Source organism: Nomia melanderi, chromosome 11 (genome assembly GCF_051020985.1).
Source record: "Nomia melanderi isolate GNS246 chromosome 11, iyNomMela1, whole genome shotgun sequence".
Classification (NCBI taxonomy): Eukaryota; Metazoa; Arthropoda; class Insecta; order Hymenoptera; family Halictidae; genus Nomia; species Nomia melanderi.
This window is the reverse complement of record NC_135009.1, coordinates 15,809,911-15,828,368: the sequence shown is the minus strand read 5'-3', so window position 1 is coordinate 15,828,368 and position 18,458 is coordinate 15,809,911. Positions and strand designations below refer to the sequence as shown.

Below are 18,458 nucleotides of genomic sequence, written 5' to 3'. Positions count from 1 at the left end.
AGCAGACGATGGTAGTGTAATATATGATATGTATTTAGTTAGACACAGTACAGTATAATATTCGGTGTAACGTGTATTTATAGTTACAGCTATAGCTGCCGTTCGTAGCACTGACTTTATCCGATGATATTGTCCATTTTCTCCCAGACACGGAATTGATGTTTGTTCGTTGGCGTCATTGAGGCTTGGCTATCGATACCGTTGGAGTCGGTTATTGACATTGTTGAAGCGTTTCTGTTGCGTAAAGAAATGATTTCACGTCCACTGACGAAACGCAGTCATCTTAATGGTTAACAGACCAGTGCTAACCTTCATCAATGTTTCACTTCGCAAACGTTTCAATTTCACTCGACTCTGAATTTCCCATAGACGCTATCGATTCCCGTGTCACTGGTAATTGTCACGTGAAATTAGGCAATTTTTGTTACATTCCAACCTGTAATCTCAGTCGCTTTGGAGTTGCTGTTAACACGTTAAGCGCCACGAAAATCTTAAGCATTTTCCCATAGAGTTTGTCTTTTGCAGCAAAGAAACAGAAACGATTATGAATTCTTTGCAACGTTCGCGTTACACTATTATCAACTTAGTTGCCTTATTAAACACTTTTATTTCACATCGGTTGTCTTGTACGTTACGATTAGTTTTTAGTCATTCACAAGCGTCAGTCACCAGTGACTGACACGGCGCTTAACGCGTTAAAAGCCCGGAGATCTAATCTCATACCCCTCGAACCGACGTAATCAACCCGCAACTTCCTTGCACTTGTCCCATCGCTTAATTAATCGAATCTACCGATAAAAATTCCTCGGAACGCGCGTCTCCATCTGCTGGGATCGTTCGAAACGAATCGTGCCTCGCTTGCATCGCGCGACCGACAGTATCTAAATATTCCTATTTCCTCCGCGTTCCATATAAAAACGAGAAACGCGGCGGGACTCGCGCGATCGCGGGAAGATTCCCGATTTTTCGCGTCCCGGTGGCTCTCGTCCGGAGCTGGTGCGCGTCGCCATCTTTGAACTGCCCGTGGAGGCACGGAAGCACGCCCGTCGTGTATAAAATCAATAAAAGGCATCCTTACACGGTTAATCCACAAATATGCCCGCGTCCGCGGAATTACAGGAGCCTCTCGCCGCGGTTCAAGCGAACACGCGCGTTTCTTACGCTCTAACACTCAGCGATGTCGGACGAGCTCGCGGAAATGCGCCGATCGGATCGGTCGTGGAAAATTATCGTTACCGCGATCAGCGTCAACGACGCGTCGACCGGATTACCTCGCTCGAACTCAAAGTTCACGCCGATCCGTCGTTAACGTCTCGTTACGAATGCGACGCGCGTTACATTGTTACGCAAGCGTTCGTTTTACAGCATTCCGCTAAGATGTCTACTCTCTAACTGGATACCTACAAATACGGCGATTGCTCGAACGGTTCCGCGCGACGGTTCACGGAATTGCCGATCTACTCGATCGCGGTTCAATGGCAGTACTCGTTATTCGGAGACGATCCGATAGGAGACCGCTCGAATTTCCTGTTGCTTCGATTTTCTGATTCCTGACACTTTCGATCGTTAATTATCCGTCAACAGCGTTGAACGTAACGCTTCGAGATGAGACCGTGAAGCGGAGAGGCGTCGAGCGATCTCTTGCGCGTTTCCCTGTGAAACGACGATAATGATCCAACTTAACGATCGTTACTTTCAACAGCCGCTGATTAATGGCAGCGACGTCTAAAGGTTGCTCGCGACGCGAACCTCTTGGAGGCGACTCGCGGTCTCGACGACGGATAATATTCTACGGCTAACGATGAGTGGATACACACGGCCGGATCGCAACGTATTATATGTACATCAACACATTCCTCTAATATATCGGCTTACCCTAGCTCGTCGATTCGGCGACGATCACATTAGCCGGCTACAGTTTGCTCGGATCGATATTCACTCGCTACCCTAAGCTGAAGAAGCGGAACGCGTGTTTAGAGCGGTGCTCCCGTGAAAATGATCCTACGAGGAGCGTCACCGTTCAAAGTGTCCTCGGCGCGTGCTACACGTTAACGGCCAAATGTGAATTTACAGTTCGAACGTGACTTAACGCTAGGCTCACGGACGTCTCGTTCCGTTGTCCCGATGGCAATCGACGTCCGTTGTATCTTGGATCCGTCGAGTTCGGATCGCTTCGATCGAAATCGACGTTTGACGCGAGTAAAATTCGATATCCCTCGAGTTACGGAGCCAGTGTTAACCCCTTGACCTATATCTTTCTCGACTCTGATGCGGCTGCTTTGTCGTTAACAATTGGAAAAGAATAAATTGTCGTTAACAATATTGGAAGAGGAAAATTCTAAGCATATGTTATGCCTATTTCCTTTCACGCATAGTAAAATCGATAACAGAGGAATAAAATTTACTTTTCGAATGAACCGAGTTTTTTTGTCGAATGATATTGAAAATCTTCACTCGTTGTAGGACAAGGGGTTAAAAACGTCCAAACAATGGCCCGGCTGTTTCGCGAGGAGGATTCGCGAGAAAGTTTCCAGCGAGCCTGTTCGGCGTCGCTGCGTTTCTTACTCTCGATCCCCGGCCGACACGCGAGAGATCGTTCGCGAAGGAAACCTGGTTCTAGATCGTAAAAGGAGTAAAAGGTTTTGTAATTGCGCGTACATGGTGCAGCGGCGGCACGAACCCGCTATCGTGGCGTATACGATATGTGTGAAGGAATTGGCACGGATACACGCGTTATACAAAAGGTATAGTCTGCGAAAATTGTTCCCACTTCCTGGCCGTAAACCGAAGCCCTCTCGATCTTTGAGCCTCTAGATCTCGAAATCTCTGCTCCCCTTGGCTCTCTCTCTTTCTCTCTCTCCATCTCATTTATCGATTCGATTGGTCCTTCCGAGCGCTGCTCGACGTCGATCGTTTCGAGGACGGGGACACGCGTCGAGGAAATCGCATCGATTGCACCGCGAGCGGGATACGGTTAACCCATTTGCATCCAAGCGCGGAATATTCCGCGAAACACGACTGTATTATCACCAAGAGCGGAATACGACCGATCGCGCGCGATACGGGCCAATCGTCGGTTGAACGTCGCTGACGCTGGCAAGCGACACCTTAAGGAGGCACATGATGCAAATGGGTTAAGCGTATTCGGCGATGCCTCGTCGCGGAGCGGCCGGAATAAGTGTGATCGGAGTCTGACCGGATGGGAGCCGGAGCTGGAAACGGTTCGACGGTTCCGGTTTTTCGAACGGTTGAGAACTAGAATATAGTAACCGTTGTTAACCACTTGCGGTGGAGAGACCGACGTCGAGATGCTTCTGTTAGAGGAACGTCAGCGACGTTTCGACAGGCGATTGTCAGAGAAATGTCAATTTTCCAAATTGTTTTGAAAGATATGGTAATATGCGAGATTATTAACCAGCACTCCAGAGGCGACTCTAAGTCATCAAATGATTTGACACAGCAAAACTGTACACTTTGATGTTTAACCCTTTGAACTCTGTAGGCTCTAGTATTGCACCAGTTATAACATTAAATATTTCAATGAATCTTAAAGAAACTACCCTAAAATTATTCGATTTTCCACGTATCCAAATTCTGTACTAAGAAGGAAAATAAAAGGAAGGAATGTTATAGCATTTCTCATTTTCGATAGTACTATAAAAATTAGCTGCAGTTGCTGATGGGTTACAAAAGAACCTGGAGTGCAAAGGGTTAATAAACAAATTTAGTACTTATACATGTGTAATTTTATCACCAGTCGATGCGTCTTTATATTCTCTTCTGGAACACGTCGAACTCCTCGCCTCGAGTTACAGTTCACTCTTCTGGCACGCGCAACCCTGAACTTCTTCACACCGCAAGTGGTTAACACTAAAACTACCGAGCACTTCAATTGACTTTCGAAAATTCCTCTATAGAAACTCCAAGAGTGCATCTGTTCAGATTTTAATTGATTCACAACTCAATTTGCGCAGTGCTAAATGAATTTCTTCAATAATTTCTCAGAGAAACATTTGTTACCTTCCTAATAATTGCAAAAAGCAGACATCAGGCATAGGTCATTTGACGCCTCTGGTAGTTTCAGTGTTAAGCGTATCGGCTCCGATCGGCCGATAGTATTCCGTTGTTTCCTTCCAAAGGAATAAAGAAACAGCCGAAACTCACAGATATAAACATCTGTAGTTGCACAGACATCCAACAGTTAGCGTACCAACGACAGAAACCGATCCAGAACCGATACACGCAACACTGGTTACTTCATCTCGCACAGCTGTTTCACTCGGAACCGATCCACGACAGTTCGACTTATCTCGAGTCCCCGACGCTGGCCGATCTCCCGATCAGAGGTCCAGTTCATCCCGGAGAACGCGCGTCTCTGAAGAACGCCGATCGGACGATCGTTCGTCGACGAAATTCCGGTGCACGGCCGACGGAGGAGTTCAGCGGCGACGATTAAACCTATCGATTCAGTTTCTTCGGTTGGCCACTGTTGGACAGGTGCTTCCAGAGGCCGGTGATCAGCGGCACGTCCCGGAAGCTGTCGGCCGAAGGCTACGCCTGCTACGAGCACATCAGGTCGACCGACCGCGACTCGCCCCAGGCGTTCTGCATTTTGAAAGCTGTCGTTGGCCTCGGCACGACGTGGTGCGAGGCCGCGGCGCCGGCGTGCCTCAGAGTCGTCATGGGAATACTGCTGGGGCTGCTCTTCTTCTGCACCCTCTTCGCGCCGTCCTGCCCCGTCTCCTCCTCGAAGCATACCTGCGGACATTCCATTTCGACTTTCACCACGGAACTTACACGCGGGAACCGGCCAACGGAATCGAGTTTCCCGAATTTCTCCGCGGAAACTGGGAAAGTGTTTATTGGGATTTCAGTTTGCGCTCAAGCATCTTCGGGGATTTTCCCCGGGGATTCCGGAAGAATCCCGAGAAGAATTTATATTTTATGGAACCGCGAGAGAGATAGGGAACCGTTTCGATCAGGTTTGAGTACGCGTTTTCTATTTCGAAATTTTAATAGCGAAACCCGTACGCCGACTTAACTTTGCGCGACTGATTGGAAGTGGACCGTATTAACACGTTAAGCGCCGTGTCAGCCACTGGTGACCGACGCTTCTGAATGACTAAAAGACAATCGTAACGTACAAGACAACCGATGTGAAATAGAAATGTTTAATAAGGCAACTAAGTTGATAATAGTGTAACGCAAACGTTGCTACGCCGAACAATTCATAAGTATTCCTACTTTTCTTCGCTACAAAAGACAGACTCTATGGGAAAACGCTTAAGATTTTCGTGGCGCTTAACGTGTTAATATTTACTTCGGTGGAGATAACTGGCTGTTTATTAAGAGAATTCGGTAATACTCGTCAGCGGTGTCTACAACGACGTCTGTCGTCTCCGTATCTTGCGTGGGTTTTTATAAACCTTTGGGTAGGCGTGTGCAAATTGGAAGTCCGCCTGATTCGTAGCCTTCCAAGGTAATGGGCGTGTACAAACAAATTCCTTCGAGTGGGACTAACTTCCCCTCGACCAGTGATCCTAGAGGGGTTGCCGATTGCAGCCCCGGGTGACCCACGCAAGGGTCCCGAGCGTTCTCGTCACTGACCATAGCGAGTAATAAAACCAAGGATCGTCTCGACTTCTGGCAAACGGGCGTAAGGTTAAAACTATGGTGAATCTACAAAACTGGCGAAACGCGCCGAAGCAACTGCGACTAAATTAGCGAAGCAACGGTTCCTTGGGCTTTTATTCCTGCCATGGTAAAAATACCCAGGGCTCTAATGTGCCTCTCAGGTTTCGTCGATAGCCCTCTTAAAGCGATTTCGTGACGCGACACGTGTCTCTCGGACGGGTATCGGACAATCGGTTTCACTTCGGCGAAACTTCTTTTCGTCTTCTCAGAATTCAGGGATCGAATCGCATTTCCGGTTAAGCCGAATTCTAATTACGTGTAACGTTAAGCTTCGCGCGATGCATTAGTGTCCGAAATGTCGAAACAACGTAGGTTCCGTTTTAAACATACGTATTTTCTTGTCAACTTTCAAGGAACGTCGAGTATCGAGCACAGAATGTTCCCGGTGGTAAACTTTCGAACGCGAAAGGGGTAAACCGTAAGAATCCGAATCCCTCGGTTCCGCGAGGACAGAATCGAGTTTCGTCGCTCACCCATGAGTTTCCCGCGGGCTTCGTTTCGTTCGACAGGTCGATCAGCAGGCTCTTCTGAGAACCGTTCGGGGTGTTCCGGTGCTCGCCGGGCTTGTTCTGCTCGCCGGCTTTCCCCGCGGATTTCGCGTCCTCCGGCTTCTTCTTCTTCTCCTCCTCGTCTGCGAAGGGAAACGACAAGATCGGTGAGAAACGGAAAATTCGCGGCGGGATTGATTTTCCCAGCGGAGGAACACAAGTTCCAGCGACGTTGATTCACGGCAGCCCGTTAATTCGCAGCCTCCCGTCGGTCCGCGCGAACTGCTGTCCGGGAAACGCTGCCGCCTCATTAGTCGCCGATGTGTTCGGCTGTTTATGCTGTCGCGAGCGCGTTCCGCGCCGACGGACACCGACGTCCCGTGGAAAAGCCGGCGAACCGACGGGACCGCGTCGAAAAACTCGCTGGAAATCGGTAAAGCCCCGTTTAAACTTTGCGCTCTGCTTCCGGTGGATACCTCGGGCTAATCCGGTCGATCGATACCTCGGAAGCGGGCGGAATTATTTAGTCGCGACGCGGGTTCCCGCGGATTATCCGCCAAGTGTGCTCCGCTCGAGTATAAACTATTTCGACGCGATCGAAAATGAAACGAGGAAATGATCTCTCAGCTTTATAGCGGACATCTCGCGTTTTAGACTAGCTACCTGCTGAACGCTTGCTTCCAGCTCCGTGATTGGAGAACGGATGGATGATTGGTTGAACTCGCATTGGTATCGTTATACAGCGGAACATCGTACAACGCGACTAGAAAATTCTGCGTTTACGAATTTACGAAAATTGTATTCCTTTCTTATGAAGAATTTCACTCGTACAGTCGCTTTTTCTAGAATCCTTGAACACGCGGGTTCCCGCGGATTATCGGCCAAGTCCGCGCAAGTATTAACTATTTCGACGCGATCGTACGCACAGAGGAGACGCAGCGCGGGGAACGCAACTATCAGCCGTAGGCGATAAATATAATTCCGTAGGAGCAGACTCGAAGGTGTCCGCGCGAATAAAGGCAGCGCGGAAACTGTACTCGTCCTACTTTTCCGTAACGCCGCCGCTCCAGCTGCGCGAAGTTCAATATTACCGGACAATATCCCGGCTGCACTCGTAACCTTAGCCGAAGCTTTCCGCAATATCCTCGCTCCTGGGGGTTAAGTGCACGAACACATGGGCGTCGCGTCGTACCGACAATGCGCTTTTAGGCTGCGTCGGACGCCGCTGCACGGCGCCGGAGGATCGTAATCTCCTCGAGTTTGCCGAAAATTTATCGTTTTTTCCGTGAATCCTCTGTTCGGAGCGCGCCCCGACGAAACGGGAAGTATGTTTGTAGCACTCGGAGGCTGAGTGCGAGCTGAAACTGCGCGGGACGAGGGAAATCGAATGCTTATCAGAGACGAGCGGAGACGAACGCGACGAATCGGAGAAGCTGTCTGTCGCGATGTAAGGGGCGATTGAATATTCGCGACGACGTTTGCGAGGTATTTATTAACGTAAATGAGAGCTCGGAGGCAAAACTGGTAATGGCTTCTTCGCGCGTTTCCGCTTAGAAACTTCGAGGGTGGAGCTAATCCCCATCTCCGTCACCTCGATTCTTGGCAGGGGAAAAATCGTGAATTTCTAATCTTTTGAAAGGCGCCTTTTGTTTCTTGCCTTTTGCCTTTTGTCTTTGGCCACTTTTGTTTTGTGTCGTGTGTGAGAATTGCGAGCTGGAGCGAACGAAGTAATAGAGAGAGTATTCAGAGAGTATTGCGAGTATTGCGAGTATTTAATTATAATTTAAAATTAAACTTGAAATTTACTTTAAACCTTGCCCTTGATTCATTACAAATCCCACATTACTCAGTTCATTCGAATGCAAAGTAAATATTATTCCTCTGTAATCAACTATTATACTTAAATGGAGACATAGGCATAACATATATTTAGAATTCTTCTCTTTGCCCAATAAATTATTAATGAGAAATTAGCCGTATCGATCAGAGTTCGGAAAGAAATCATAGGGCAAGGGGTTAATTGCCTATACCTAAACATCTGTAAGCGATCAATGCTGTTTCACCGTCCGTTGCTCCCGTGCAGTTCCAGCTCGCGACTAAATCAGCCAAGAGGAAAGTCGCGAGACGAACGAATTCGGGTACCTGTTCTGATCTCGGTTAACGAGGGGCTCTTATCCTGCGGGTGATGGATCCTGGGGTCCGCCTGGGACAGCTGCCAGGCCTCGTAGGCCGTGTTGAACGCCTGGGCGACCGTCAGCGTCACCGTCTGCGCCATTTTCCTCTTCGGGCAGAGGAACGCGTGGCACTCCATCGTCTCGTTCAGATTGGTCGCGATGAACGCGAACACGTGGTCGTGGGTCGCGTCCGCCGAGCAGTACGAGATCCTGGAAAGCAACGCGCCCGTAACGAGTCGTCGTCGCGCTCGAGTAGGCAACCGGAAATCAACCGTCGCGTCGCTACCCGCGTTACGTAACATGCAAATTATTTTCCTGCGAGAGCGCCGGCCGTGTAGCTGCTCGAGCCTCGGTTACCCGACAAAGGAATCGCGACGGAGGAAGCTTTCGCCGAGAGCGACTTCCGAGGAAGACGTCTCAACGCGTGAAATTAAGCGTCGCGCCGATGTACCTCGTCTCGCATCTGCGGGGAAACTCGTGTCTTCTATAATGTACCGAAACTTTGTTTCTTCGTTCGGAACGATCGCTTGTGCGATCGGTTTGTCGATGGTCGCTGGTCGGCGCGGACACGAGGACCTGTTGGCTCGCGTCGAATCAAGGAGCTTCCTCCGTTTCGAGTCCCGATCGCGTGTCGAACGCTTGCTGGATGATTAAAGCGGCGTTCGAGCTCGATGTATCGCGAGAACGTATTGTGGTAGATTCTGTTCTTTCTATCGTTGCTCCCGCGAGCTGTAGATCAGCGAAAGGAAAGCAGGAAAAACGAAGGAAAAGAAAGAGAAGAGGAAAAAGGAAGAGGGAAACGGGAAATCGTTCGGATGCTAGCACGCAACGATACTCGAAACAGCGACTGCGGTCGGTTTTATCGAGCAGCCGGAAAAAGGGAGGCCGGACGCTGCGTCAGGTATCGGATACACCTATTCGATAAATCATGGTTTCGGAATTGGAGGGAGAATAATGCTCGGCGGCCGGAGCGCAATCGTGTAACGTTTGCTCGCCGGCATTATTACGCGCCGCTTCGTAACACATTTCTGGCCCGAATATCGGATATTATGCTGGCTGACGCAAGGGAAAACGCACAACGAGCGCGAACCGACGAATCCGGTTCCGTCCGATTACAAGCTGCGCCCCGTGACAGCCGCGCGTACGCGCGCGGAACAGGAAACGTCTGGGATACGCGCTCGTGAAACTCGACGTCCCGTTTCGTACATACCTGTATATAGATACTTGAAGCTGATCTTCTTCCGTGGCGAGGTCTGTCATTCTGATCCCCTTTAAACTCACGGCTAGAGAAACTCTCTGCAGCTTCTTGCCGCTCGCCTTCGCCTGCGACGTTCAAAAGATACCCATCGTCTTAACCTGTTCGTTTCTCGGGATTACAGACTGGGGACGATCGGGGGGAATACGTTTGCGTATCGCGAGATCTGCGACTACGGGCTGAGAAACGCGAAAGAACTCGCGCGGAGACGAGTCAACGTAGCGGCTTAGAGCCTGAAGATCTCTTTCGTTTTGTGCTTTCTTCGTGGTTTTCATCGGTTAGCGGAATAGCGAATCAGCATTGTAAACGAGACAACGGACGAAATTGACCAGCGACGCCCGCAGTCCTCGGGCGATCGAGCGAGCAGCCAAGTTTAGGCGACGCGGCGCGCAATTACGCTTACCAGGAGCCACCGTAATCCGTGTACACGCTGAAAGGTGTCTAGCTGCGGCGAACCTCTCGAGGGGAAACGCCCGGAGCTCCGTTAGAAGTAACGGAAGTGCTCGCCGCGGGGAAACGCTTCCGGGCGAGAGACACTCTATTCTCCGGCATCGAAAACGTTTCAGCGGGACCGTGCATTACGGCCATATTGTCGGCGGGCGAGACGCGGCCGGACTCTTTCTCGCTCCCCGGGAAGCCTATCTTTATCAACTCGAAACGCGCCGCTATTGTGTCGTCGGTTTTACGGCCGCTTCGCCGTCTGGCCGAGCGAACCACGGAAAGAAAGGGGATCGTTCGGAAACGAACCGTGCACCCTCCGGAGACGACCGACGTCTAGCGAGACGGTACAGAGGTTTGTTCGTGTTATTGTCCGTTTCGTTTGATTATATTCTTACGGTCGCTCCGTTGTATCGACGAATAGTGAGCATCGAAAATGAAACGAGGAAACGAGCGATCTCTCAGTTTTATAGCGGACATCTCGCGTTTCAAGCGACTAGCTACATGCTGAACGCTTGCTCCGTGATTGGAGCTGGAACGGATGGATGATTGGTTCAAGCACAACCTATAGGAACTCGGAAATCGTACAACGCGATTAGAAAATTCTGCGTTTACGAATTTACGAAAATTGTACTACTTTCGCATAAAGAATTTCACTGGTACAGTAGCTTTTTCAAGAATCTTCGGATCACGTTGCAGATGATATTCAACTATTCAACCGAGCGTTAAGAGTGGCCGCTTCCTGTTGTGCATTTTCAAGTTGTAGGTAGCCTAGGACAGTGCCGAGGCGGCGCGCGGCCTTTCACGGGAGCGTAATTGCGGGCCTCGAGACGGCCACTAAACGGCGCATTTAACGAATTAACTTGACCGAAGATTACGGAAATCCGCTTAATGCGCGAATGTCCTATGAAATTGAGAGATGCTCGTAATCCTACGTTCTCAGGGCCGGCGCCGAGCCTCGCCCGGAACGAATAATAGGAACAACCGGCGCAGTCCCTTCGCGCGAGTGCAATTAAAAGCAAACGCGATTATTACTCGGAACGGAAGCTGCATTTCGCGAACGGAAGACGCGAAAGGAAAAGATAGCGTCACCGCTATTTCGCGTTTATCTCGTCGAACGTCACCGCGTTAGGGACCGTTATTGATAACATAGTAAAACGTTCGAGTAATCAACGTTTAATCGAGCGAACTACGGTATTACTCGAACCGAACGAGAAGAAGACGGGGAAGTAAATTCCGAGCCGGAAGGAGGTGAACGGTAAGTTGAGAGCCGAGAGCCGGGAGCCGCTATCGACCCTATCGGAAGAGCACAGTTTACTCCGTCGAAAAATTAATGAGCCGGATCCGACGCGAGCGACCGGCGTACGAAGATTTATGCGCCGCGTCGCCGGCGAGTTCTATTTTTTCGGGAACACTTTGGGGTCGCGGTCCGCGCGGAGCGATTTTTCACGGTTCCCTCCTAACGCGCGAAATTGGATACACGCGGCGATACCCCCGATCGATCAACCGTGGAACGATTCGTCTTGCGATATCGCCCCGTTTCTCGGCCCGTGAACGATCGCCGGCAACGTGTGTCGATTTCCGCGCGCCGGAAAATAAGGCGATCTCGTCCGCGTCGTCGAACGTCTGTTTTGTGTGCTGTCGCTCCAAGAATATCGCGCGATGACTGGCAGCCGCTCGAGATCGATTCGAATGAATAAACGAACGGTCGAAATTGCTCGAAATATCCGCGCGATCGTCCGAGAGTACCGGGGGGGAAAAGGATAATAGCGGATCGCGAGATTGAGATGGATCGGAGGTTGCGCACGGTACGTACCATCGTAATGACGGTCTTGATGGCTTCCGCCGTCGCCTCTTCGCTGGAGGGCGTCTCGACGAGGGTGCTGCCCAAATATTTGAGGGTGAACCGGGCTTCCGACGCATCCTCGGATTCCTCGTGCGTCGTGCCGGCGGAACCGCTGCCCTCCACGCATTCGCGGCTATTCGCCAGAGCCCATTCCTCGCATAGTTCTGCAAGTTAACGTCGACTATATTGAAATCCGCCCGACAACATTCCTCCTGTTATTCGTTAATTCCCGAGCCCCGCTGAATTTACGCAGGGCTCGCGGACGTTTGTTCTACACGCTTTGTCCTATTGCTCCTGGGACATGTTCATCCGGATCTTAATAATAATACGCGTATCAGAGCGAACATTGGTCGATCGAGCTCGAAGGCAATTGTAAGAAGACTGAAGTTTAATGCGATAAGTCGACAATACAAAGATTGATGAGCAATCGCGTTCCGTAAATAGATAAATCGTGCGATTCGATCACGACTTCGTTTCTTCGCACGGATCGCGTCGCGCGACGGTCGCCAGCTGAATTCCGCGCGGAGGAAGCCGAGATCACGTTCTCCCCGTCCGCGTCCTATCGAGAATAGTTTACGAACCAATAATGGCCGCGGCACGCTTGTCACGGCGACCTCATGTCCCGTTAATTCATCCCCGGACACTCGACATATCCGAGGAACGATCGATCCCGGTTAACGACGACGGAGAATCGGTGCCCGGCGACGTCTCGAGCTTGATACGCAGTTCCTTTGTCGCTCGGTAATTCGACGGGAGAGCCGGTTCTTATCGAGATTTCCATTATCGAGGGGAATTCCGGCGGACGGTAATTGTATCGGAAAGTTACAGCGCTTTTCCGACGGGAATAATCGAGGAACGCAGCCAGCCCCGAGAGCCAGACGCGCAAGCACCGATCGATCGGACCGCGCCGAAGAGCCTCCAAGTTCCGAGAGCAATCGTTCCGAGCGGGAGATGTACGTTATCCCAGGCAGCTCGCGGGGAACGACAAAAGCAAGCACTCTCCTCGCGGAAGAATCGCGGGAGGACAAAGTTTTCCCTCGCTTTCGAGGTTCGAAGGGAAATCGATGCCCGCGAACTGTAGCGCGTTCCTCGACGTCCCGAACTGGTGGGGCGGGGAAGAGCTTTGCGCCGACATCGACGGATCAAACGGACTCGTTCAGACGCTCGTTGACCGTGAGTCGCGAAGTTTCCATTTTTCGCCGCGTGTCTTGCACACTCGAGCACCGCTCCGTTCGGTAATTACGCCCTCCGGTTTCGTTCCGTCTCGTTTCGGGCCAGACGTCGCTCCAATTAACTTTCCCCCGGCCGCGATCCAATTAGACGATCCGACGATTGTTTCGATGTCCAACGATACCCTTTTCCGCTGCGAGCCCGCACAAAGCCCGCGACCGTCCGTCGGAGCGACTTCCCTTTGACGAAAAACTTGGGGTTCCGAGCGGACAATTAACGAAAATGCTTTGAAACGCGCCCGTTCTACGGATCTTTTGTCCGCGCCCGGTGTTTCCATCCGATTCTCCGTAGCCGGCCGTTCGACCGAGTTTCCGCCGACGGAGGAACGCCGGCCGATCGAGAGGAATCGGATCGATGGCTCGCGCGAGCGGAACCGAGGAGCCCTCCACTCGCGAGGGAGCTGTTTTAACGTTGCACAAATGAGCTCCGGCCTCGAAAGCTGCAGTCGAGAGCGGAGCCTTTACAGCCGCAGCTCGAAAACCTGAAGCTCCTACGCTCGAGTCTTTAAGCTCGAAGAGTCGCGCCGTCTGTTGCTAAATTAACACCGCGGAGCTGCAGCCCGGGAACTTTCGGATGCCTCGAAGATTGAACGTTAAGCTCGAAACTTTCAACGCCGGCTCGACGTGCCAGCCGGCGGCTCGAGTCTTCGACTGTCTTCGAGCATAAAGACTCGACCGGCGATGACTCCCGGGGCTCGACGCGAGTTTTCGATGATTCAAGGTTGAGTCCCGAAGCCTCGAAGATTCGGACTTCGTCGAACTTTGAACCTTTAAGCCTCCAAGTTCCGAAGACTCGAGCTTTATCGAGCTCCGAGCCTTTAACGCCGAGCCCCGAAGCTTCGAAAACTCGAGTTTCGTCGAACGCCGTGCTTCCGAGACTCAGCCCCGAGCGGTGAGCCCCGAAAGCTTCGAAGACTGCGGAGTTTTACAACACTAGGCTGTTTCGAGCGGAGCCCATTCCTCGGGGCACTCGAGGTTTCTCGCTCTCGCCGCGCACTCGAAAGAATTGAAAGCAATTACGTCGGGTTTTCAGCAATTACCGCGCGCCGCCGGTACCTCGGTGCCCCGCGGGCCGTAGAAAAGTAAGCCACTCGCCGAGTCCGGGGCGCCCCGACACTTCAGCTCGGCTGTAGTTTAATTCCGCTTAATCAAAAATATTCGCCGCCGTTAGAGCCGCCAGCCGCGCCGGGACAAGGGCCTGTAAAGTAACGCCGCACCGAACAAATTGCCAGCGGAACGAGCCGGCTCCGCTCGCGGTTCAGCCCGCCGCGAACGCTCGCGACTCCTTTCTGCGTCCCTTAATAACTTCCGGTTCGGCTGCGGACTTCCGCGGCACGCCGCGGCAACAAAAGAACGATAGAAAGGCCGGTGAAAAATCGAATCGAGACCTCCATCAGCCCGACCGCCGACGGGTGAACCGCAAATTAAATTGTCCCCGCGACCCTTCGATGCCGAGGTCGTTTCGCTTTTGTTCGGCCGGGGATTCGTTCGGATACCTTAACTCTATTAGCACTGGATCGACGGACGTGCAGTTTCTTCCACTGTTCTCAGAAAGAATATTATTCCCATGAGTCGAACCGATTCGAACCGTAACAATTCTTAACCAGTTAAGTGTGGAATTTAGTTTGAAAAATCTCTCATTGCGCGCAATAAAATCAAATAATGAAGCGTATACTCGTTAAACGCATGCACTTAAAATATATCCTAACGAAGAACTATAGCGAAACGAAGAATTACGTGTTTGTCTCGGAAAATAAATGATCGTAGATTAACCGGTTAACCTCTCACCCCCAGATTCCCTTCGCCAGACAGCTTCGTCCTTAATAATTCACTCGAAAGCGAAGAATGCCCGGAAACGAACGACTTTAATTTCGAACAAATATTCCGGAGGAAGGCCGGCCAACTCTAACGGTAATTTCCTCTTCCCGGTTTCATAGATTTATTTATGAAGCTAATAATACAGAGCACAGCTCGTTCCCGGTGAAAATCCGAACGATCCCGTATATCACGAAAAACGGATCGCGCACGACCGTTGATTGCATCCGAGCTCGCAACGAGCCAATAGCCGGGTACACACTTCCGCGAAGAGAAATGCCTTCCCGTCGGTCGTCCATACTCGCCGTCGGGCGCATTAACGTCGGAGCACGGATTAATCGAATTATCCGGCGGGCCGTTCAATCGTTCGTCCCGATCAAGAATATGTTATGAACTTTTTATCGTGCCGACCGCCGATCGATCGGACGGAGCCGATTAATATTCATACGCTGTAATCGTTCATAAGTAAACTGGTTGCCGACACGTCGGATGAATATTTAACGGCGCGCGGATTATAATGGGCCATGGTACAACGACCGGCCATTTTTTCCTTTCCCCGTGAAATCCCCGCGTTCGTTCGGTACCGCCGCTGCGGCCCGCCGGGGAACGGGAAATTCACGGGGAGGAAGGAACGCGGGACCGCGCGCGCGGTAATTCCTGTACAAACTACAGGGCGCAAACAGTCTCGAGCGTGCGGCGCAATCGGCGGAGCTGAATCGCGGGAATTGCCCGCAACCCCGGACAGCACTGAGACCCGGGACTCGAGACCCGGGAGCCTAGCCCAGTCCTTAACGCGATTGTTTACGTCGGGTCCCGCCGCCGAGCAGCGGCTGGAATTTCGATCGAAATTCCGCGAAGCGACGCGTGTCGATCCGCCGTTTTAGAAAATCAAATTTAAGCCGCGAGCCTCTTAACCCTTAACCCTCTGCGGTCCGAAGTGCTCTTGGTTTCTCACTTTGAGGTTCGCGTCGACGTTAGTTGATTCAATTACAGGTTAATGTGACGCTATTTATTCAAGAATATTTGGGAGTCATTGCAATGTTATCTTTAAACGGTACAGTTGCGATACTACAAATAAATATAGAAGAAATTGTTAGCACGTGACTGCTATGGGGGTCACCCCCGACCAAATCGAATTACTATAGTTCACTCGATGAAACGACGATTATGTGAAAACGTTTTTATATTATAAATAGTGCTACATAATTCAGGTAGATGAACGTGGAATAGTAATAATGTAATTCGATCAAATGATTTGATATATTTTTTCCACTCGGCGTATTTTCCTCTGTGAAATCGTGCGGCGTTCAACGTGTTAGAACAGGTGGAGGTTGCAATAAAATAGAATGTCAGACATAGGACTAAGGGTTAACGCATCGGACAAACTTCAGGTTGACTTACGCGAGAAAGTACATAGATGAACAGAAACGAATTAGTGACGTAGCAATATATAACGAGTGAAAATGCATGTAGAAGTACTGCACGGATTGGTTCAGTTCAATTCCAGTGTTTTTCGATGGTCGAAGGTAACTGATGAGACAAGGTCAATTAAGGGATGAAGTCGTTCCAGTACTGTGTATATTATTATAAGGTTAATATTACACACAAGACTCTCTAATTCCGCCAAATCGAGTCACCTGTTGCCTGCGAAGAGTTAATAGCGTTTCAAGATATATTTCTAGCGCTTTCCACATTCGCTTCAAATGATTCTCTATTTTCGCTCGTCTTGTTGCGCGAGCGCTCGGAAGAATTAAGAGCGGAGTTTAATCCATTGCTCTCGAGAGGCGAGCCTCGGCAAAATTAGGTCTTCTATGTAATATCAACCTTTGTGCGGCGATACGAGTGTTCCCAGCGAAACGCTTTCAAGTGCGGAGGGATGATAAATTTCTCAAGGTCATCGACTAACGGGGCATTATCATTCGTGGATGATAAAGGCTGCGAACAGCGGCGTTCCGTATCGATTGGCGCGCAATCAACGGCACGGTATCGTTAAGACTCGACAAAAGCAGGTTCGGCTCGATCCTCGAGCGGGTCTCGTCTCGTCTCGCCGCGTCGCGCGCATCCCTCGCGCACCGTTTCACCCCGTTCGACGATGAACCGTTTCGAGGTTGATCAAGGCGTAAACGGTCCGCCGTTTGAACGGTCGTCGGTTCGACCCGCCGTCCTTTTCGGGGGCAGCGAAGGGGATGAAGACGGCGGTCGCCGAGGCCAAGAGAGCCAGCCGTTCGATAAACTCGAGATCCTTATTTCCGGGGGCCGACCCGATGAACCCTGATAACGTCCGAATGGCCCCCATCCACATTGTACGCGCGTTAACCCCGTCAGACTCGACGCACATTATAATGCACGCTACTCTGCGTGCGAGTGAAACGGAATACAAATGTTTTTCGTAAACGAGGAACCCCTATCGACTCACTATGTGACGCAGGCCTAATTAGTCATCGGTATACTAGCTCTTGGCGGACGAATGTCGGCATTTTGAGATCAAACTTCCATGTTTGGAATGCCCAGTTGTAAACAGATGATTCAACTGTTCGAACAGCAAGAAATCAGTTTCCTTATTCTATTATTTAAGCGTTTAGTGCTTAGTATAGCAGAATTTGCAGGTTTTGTATACTTTCAACGGTAGGGCTAATAAAAACTAAGTCCGTAGTCAGGTTAAATATATATTACGCGATGTGGCTCTAACGAACGGTGACTAACTGCTTTTCCAAAAAAAGGAAAACTGTTCGGTCGAGGGCGTACGTAACCCAGCTCATGGTGGTCCCCTTGGTCGTAAATTTGTCAATGGGCCTGGACTCTCAGGCCCCCAAGTATCGACAAGCGAAAGGGCGAACCGTCTACACAACAATCTTCGCCCGCAAAGGGTTAAAATTGTGTAACAAGTGTTACCTTCAGTAAACATTGGTACCTTACTGTCCTTCACACCTTTTCCTTGGGACCATTTCGATCAGAATAGTGTAGCTTTTATTCGGAATTGCCATTGCTGGCAATTAGAGCATCGAATGGCAGTCGTTTGTCAGATCGGTGAGTATTCCTTCGAAAATCAGGTTTGGGGTGAACGATGAGCAGGTCGCAGGATCCGTGCGTAGAGAAATACGCGGCTGTGTATCACGGACAAAAGGCGCGTCGACGGTACATTCTCCTTGATTACGCGGGGAGAACAAAAGCCCGGGTCAGTCGGGGAGCAGCCGCGGCGGTGGTCTCCCGCGCACTCCCGCCGGCGACTTTTTCGAGCCGAGCCGTCTAATTGCGCTCGAATCTTGCAAACAATCTTGCCGCTACACGAATAATTAAAAGATACGATCCGACCGGTTGGAAACCCCGAATTTCTCCACGGAAACGCTCAACGCTCTGTTATAAAAGTTGGAGAGAAAGAGGAGCCTTCTCCTCCGCGCGCACTTCGCAGCTGAGATTGCGATTGCGCCCGCGGAACACTTTTCTCTTTTTAATCTTGGCCCGGCGAAGCAAGACGTGATCCAACAAAACCGCGCTCGCTCCGGTTAATTCGTAGGCTAT

At 50.7% G+C, this 18,458-nt stretch overlaps 1 protein-coding gene across 4 annotated transcripts in view; it reads right to left on the bottom strand.

Moving 5' to 3' along the window:
- Window positions 1–12: 12 nt before the first annotated feature.
- The window catches only part of LOC116432090 (low density lipoprotein receptor adapter protein 1), a 59,704-nt gene continuing 41,258 nt past the window's right edge, over window positions 13–18,458 (bottom strand). For 2 of the 4 annotated variants that reach the window (XM_076371942.1, XM_076371941.1), the window contains 4 exons: window positions 11,866–12,059; window positions 9,567–9,679; window positions 6,168–6,325; window positions 13–4,758 (listed from right to left, as the gene is read on the bottom strand). In XM_076371942.1, coding sequence (XP_076228057.1) covers window positions 4,253–4,758; window positions 6,168–6,325; window positions 9,567–9,679; window positions 11,866–12,059 — 971 coding nt within the window. In that variant the 3' untranslated portion in view covers window positions 13–4,252. Of the gene's footprint in view, window positions 4,759–6,167; window positions 6,326–8,324; window positions 8,567–9,566; window positions 9,680–11,865; window positions 12,060–18,458 lie in introns of all 4 variants that reach the window. The other 2 variants (XR_012999675.1, XM_031988445.2) reach the window with 2 other exon arrangements.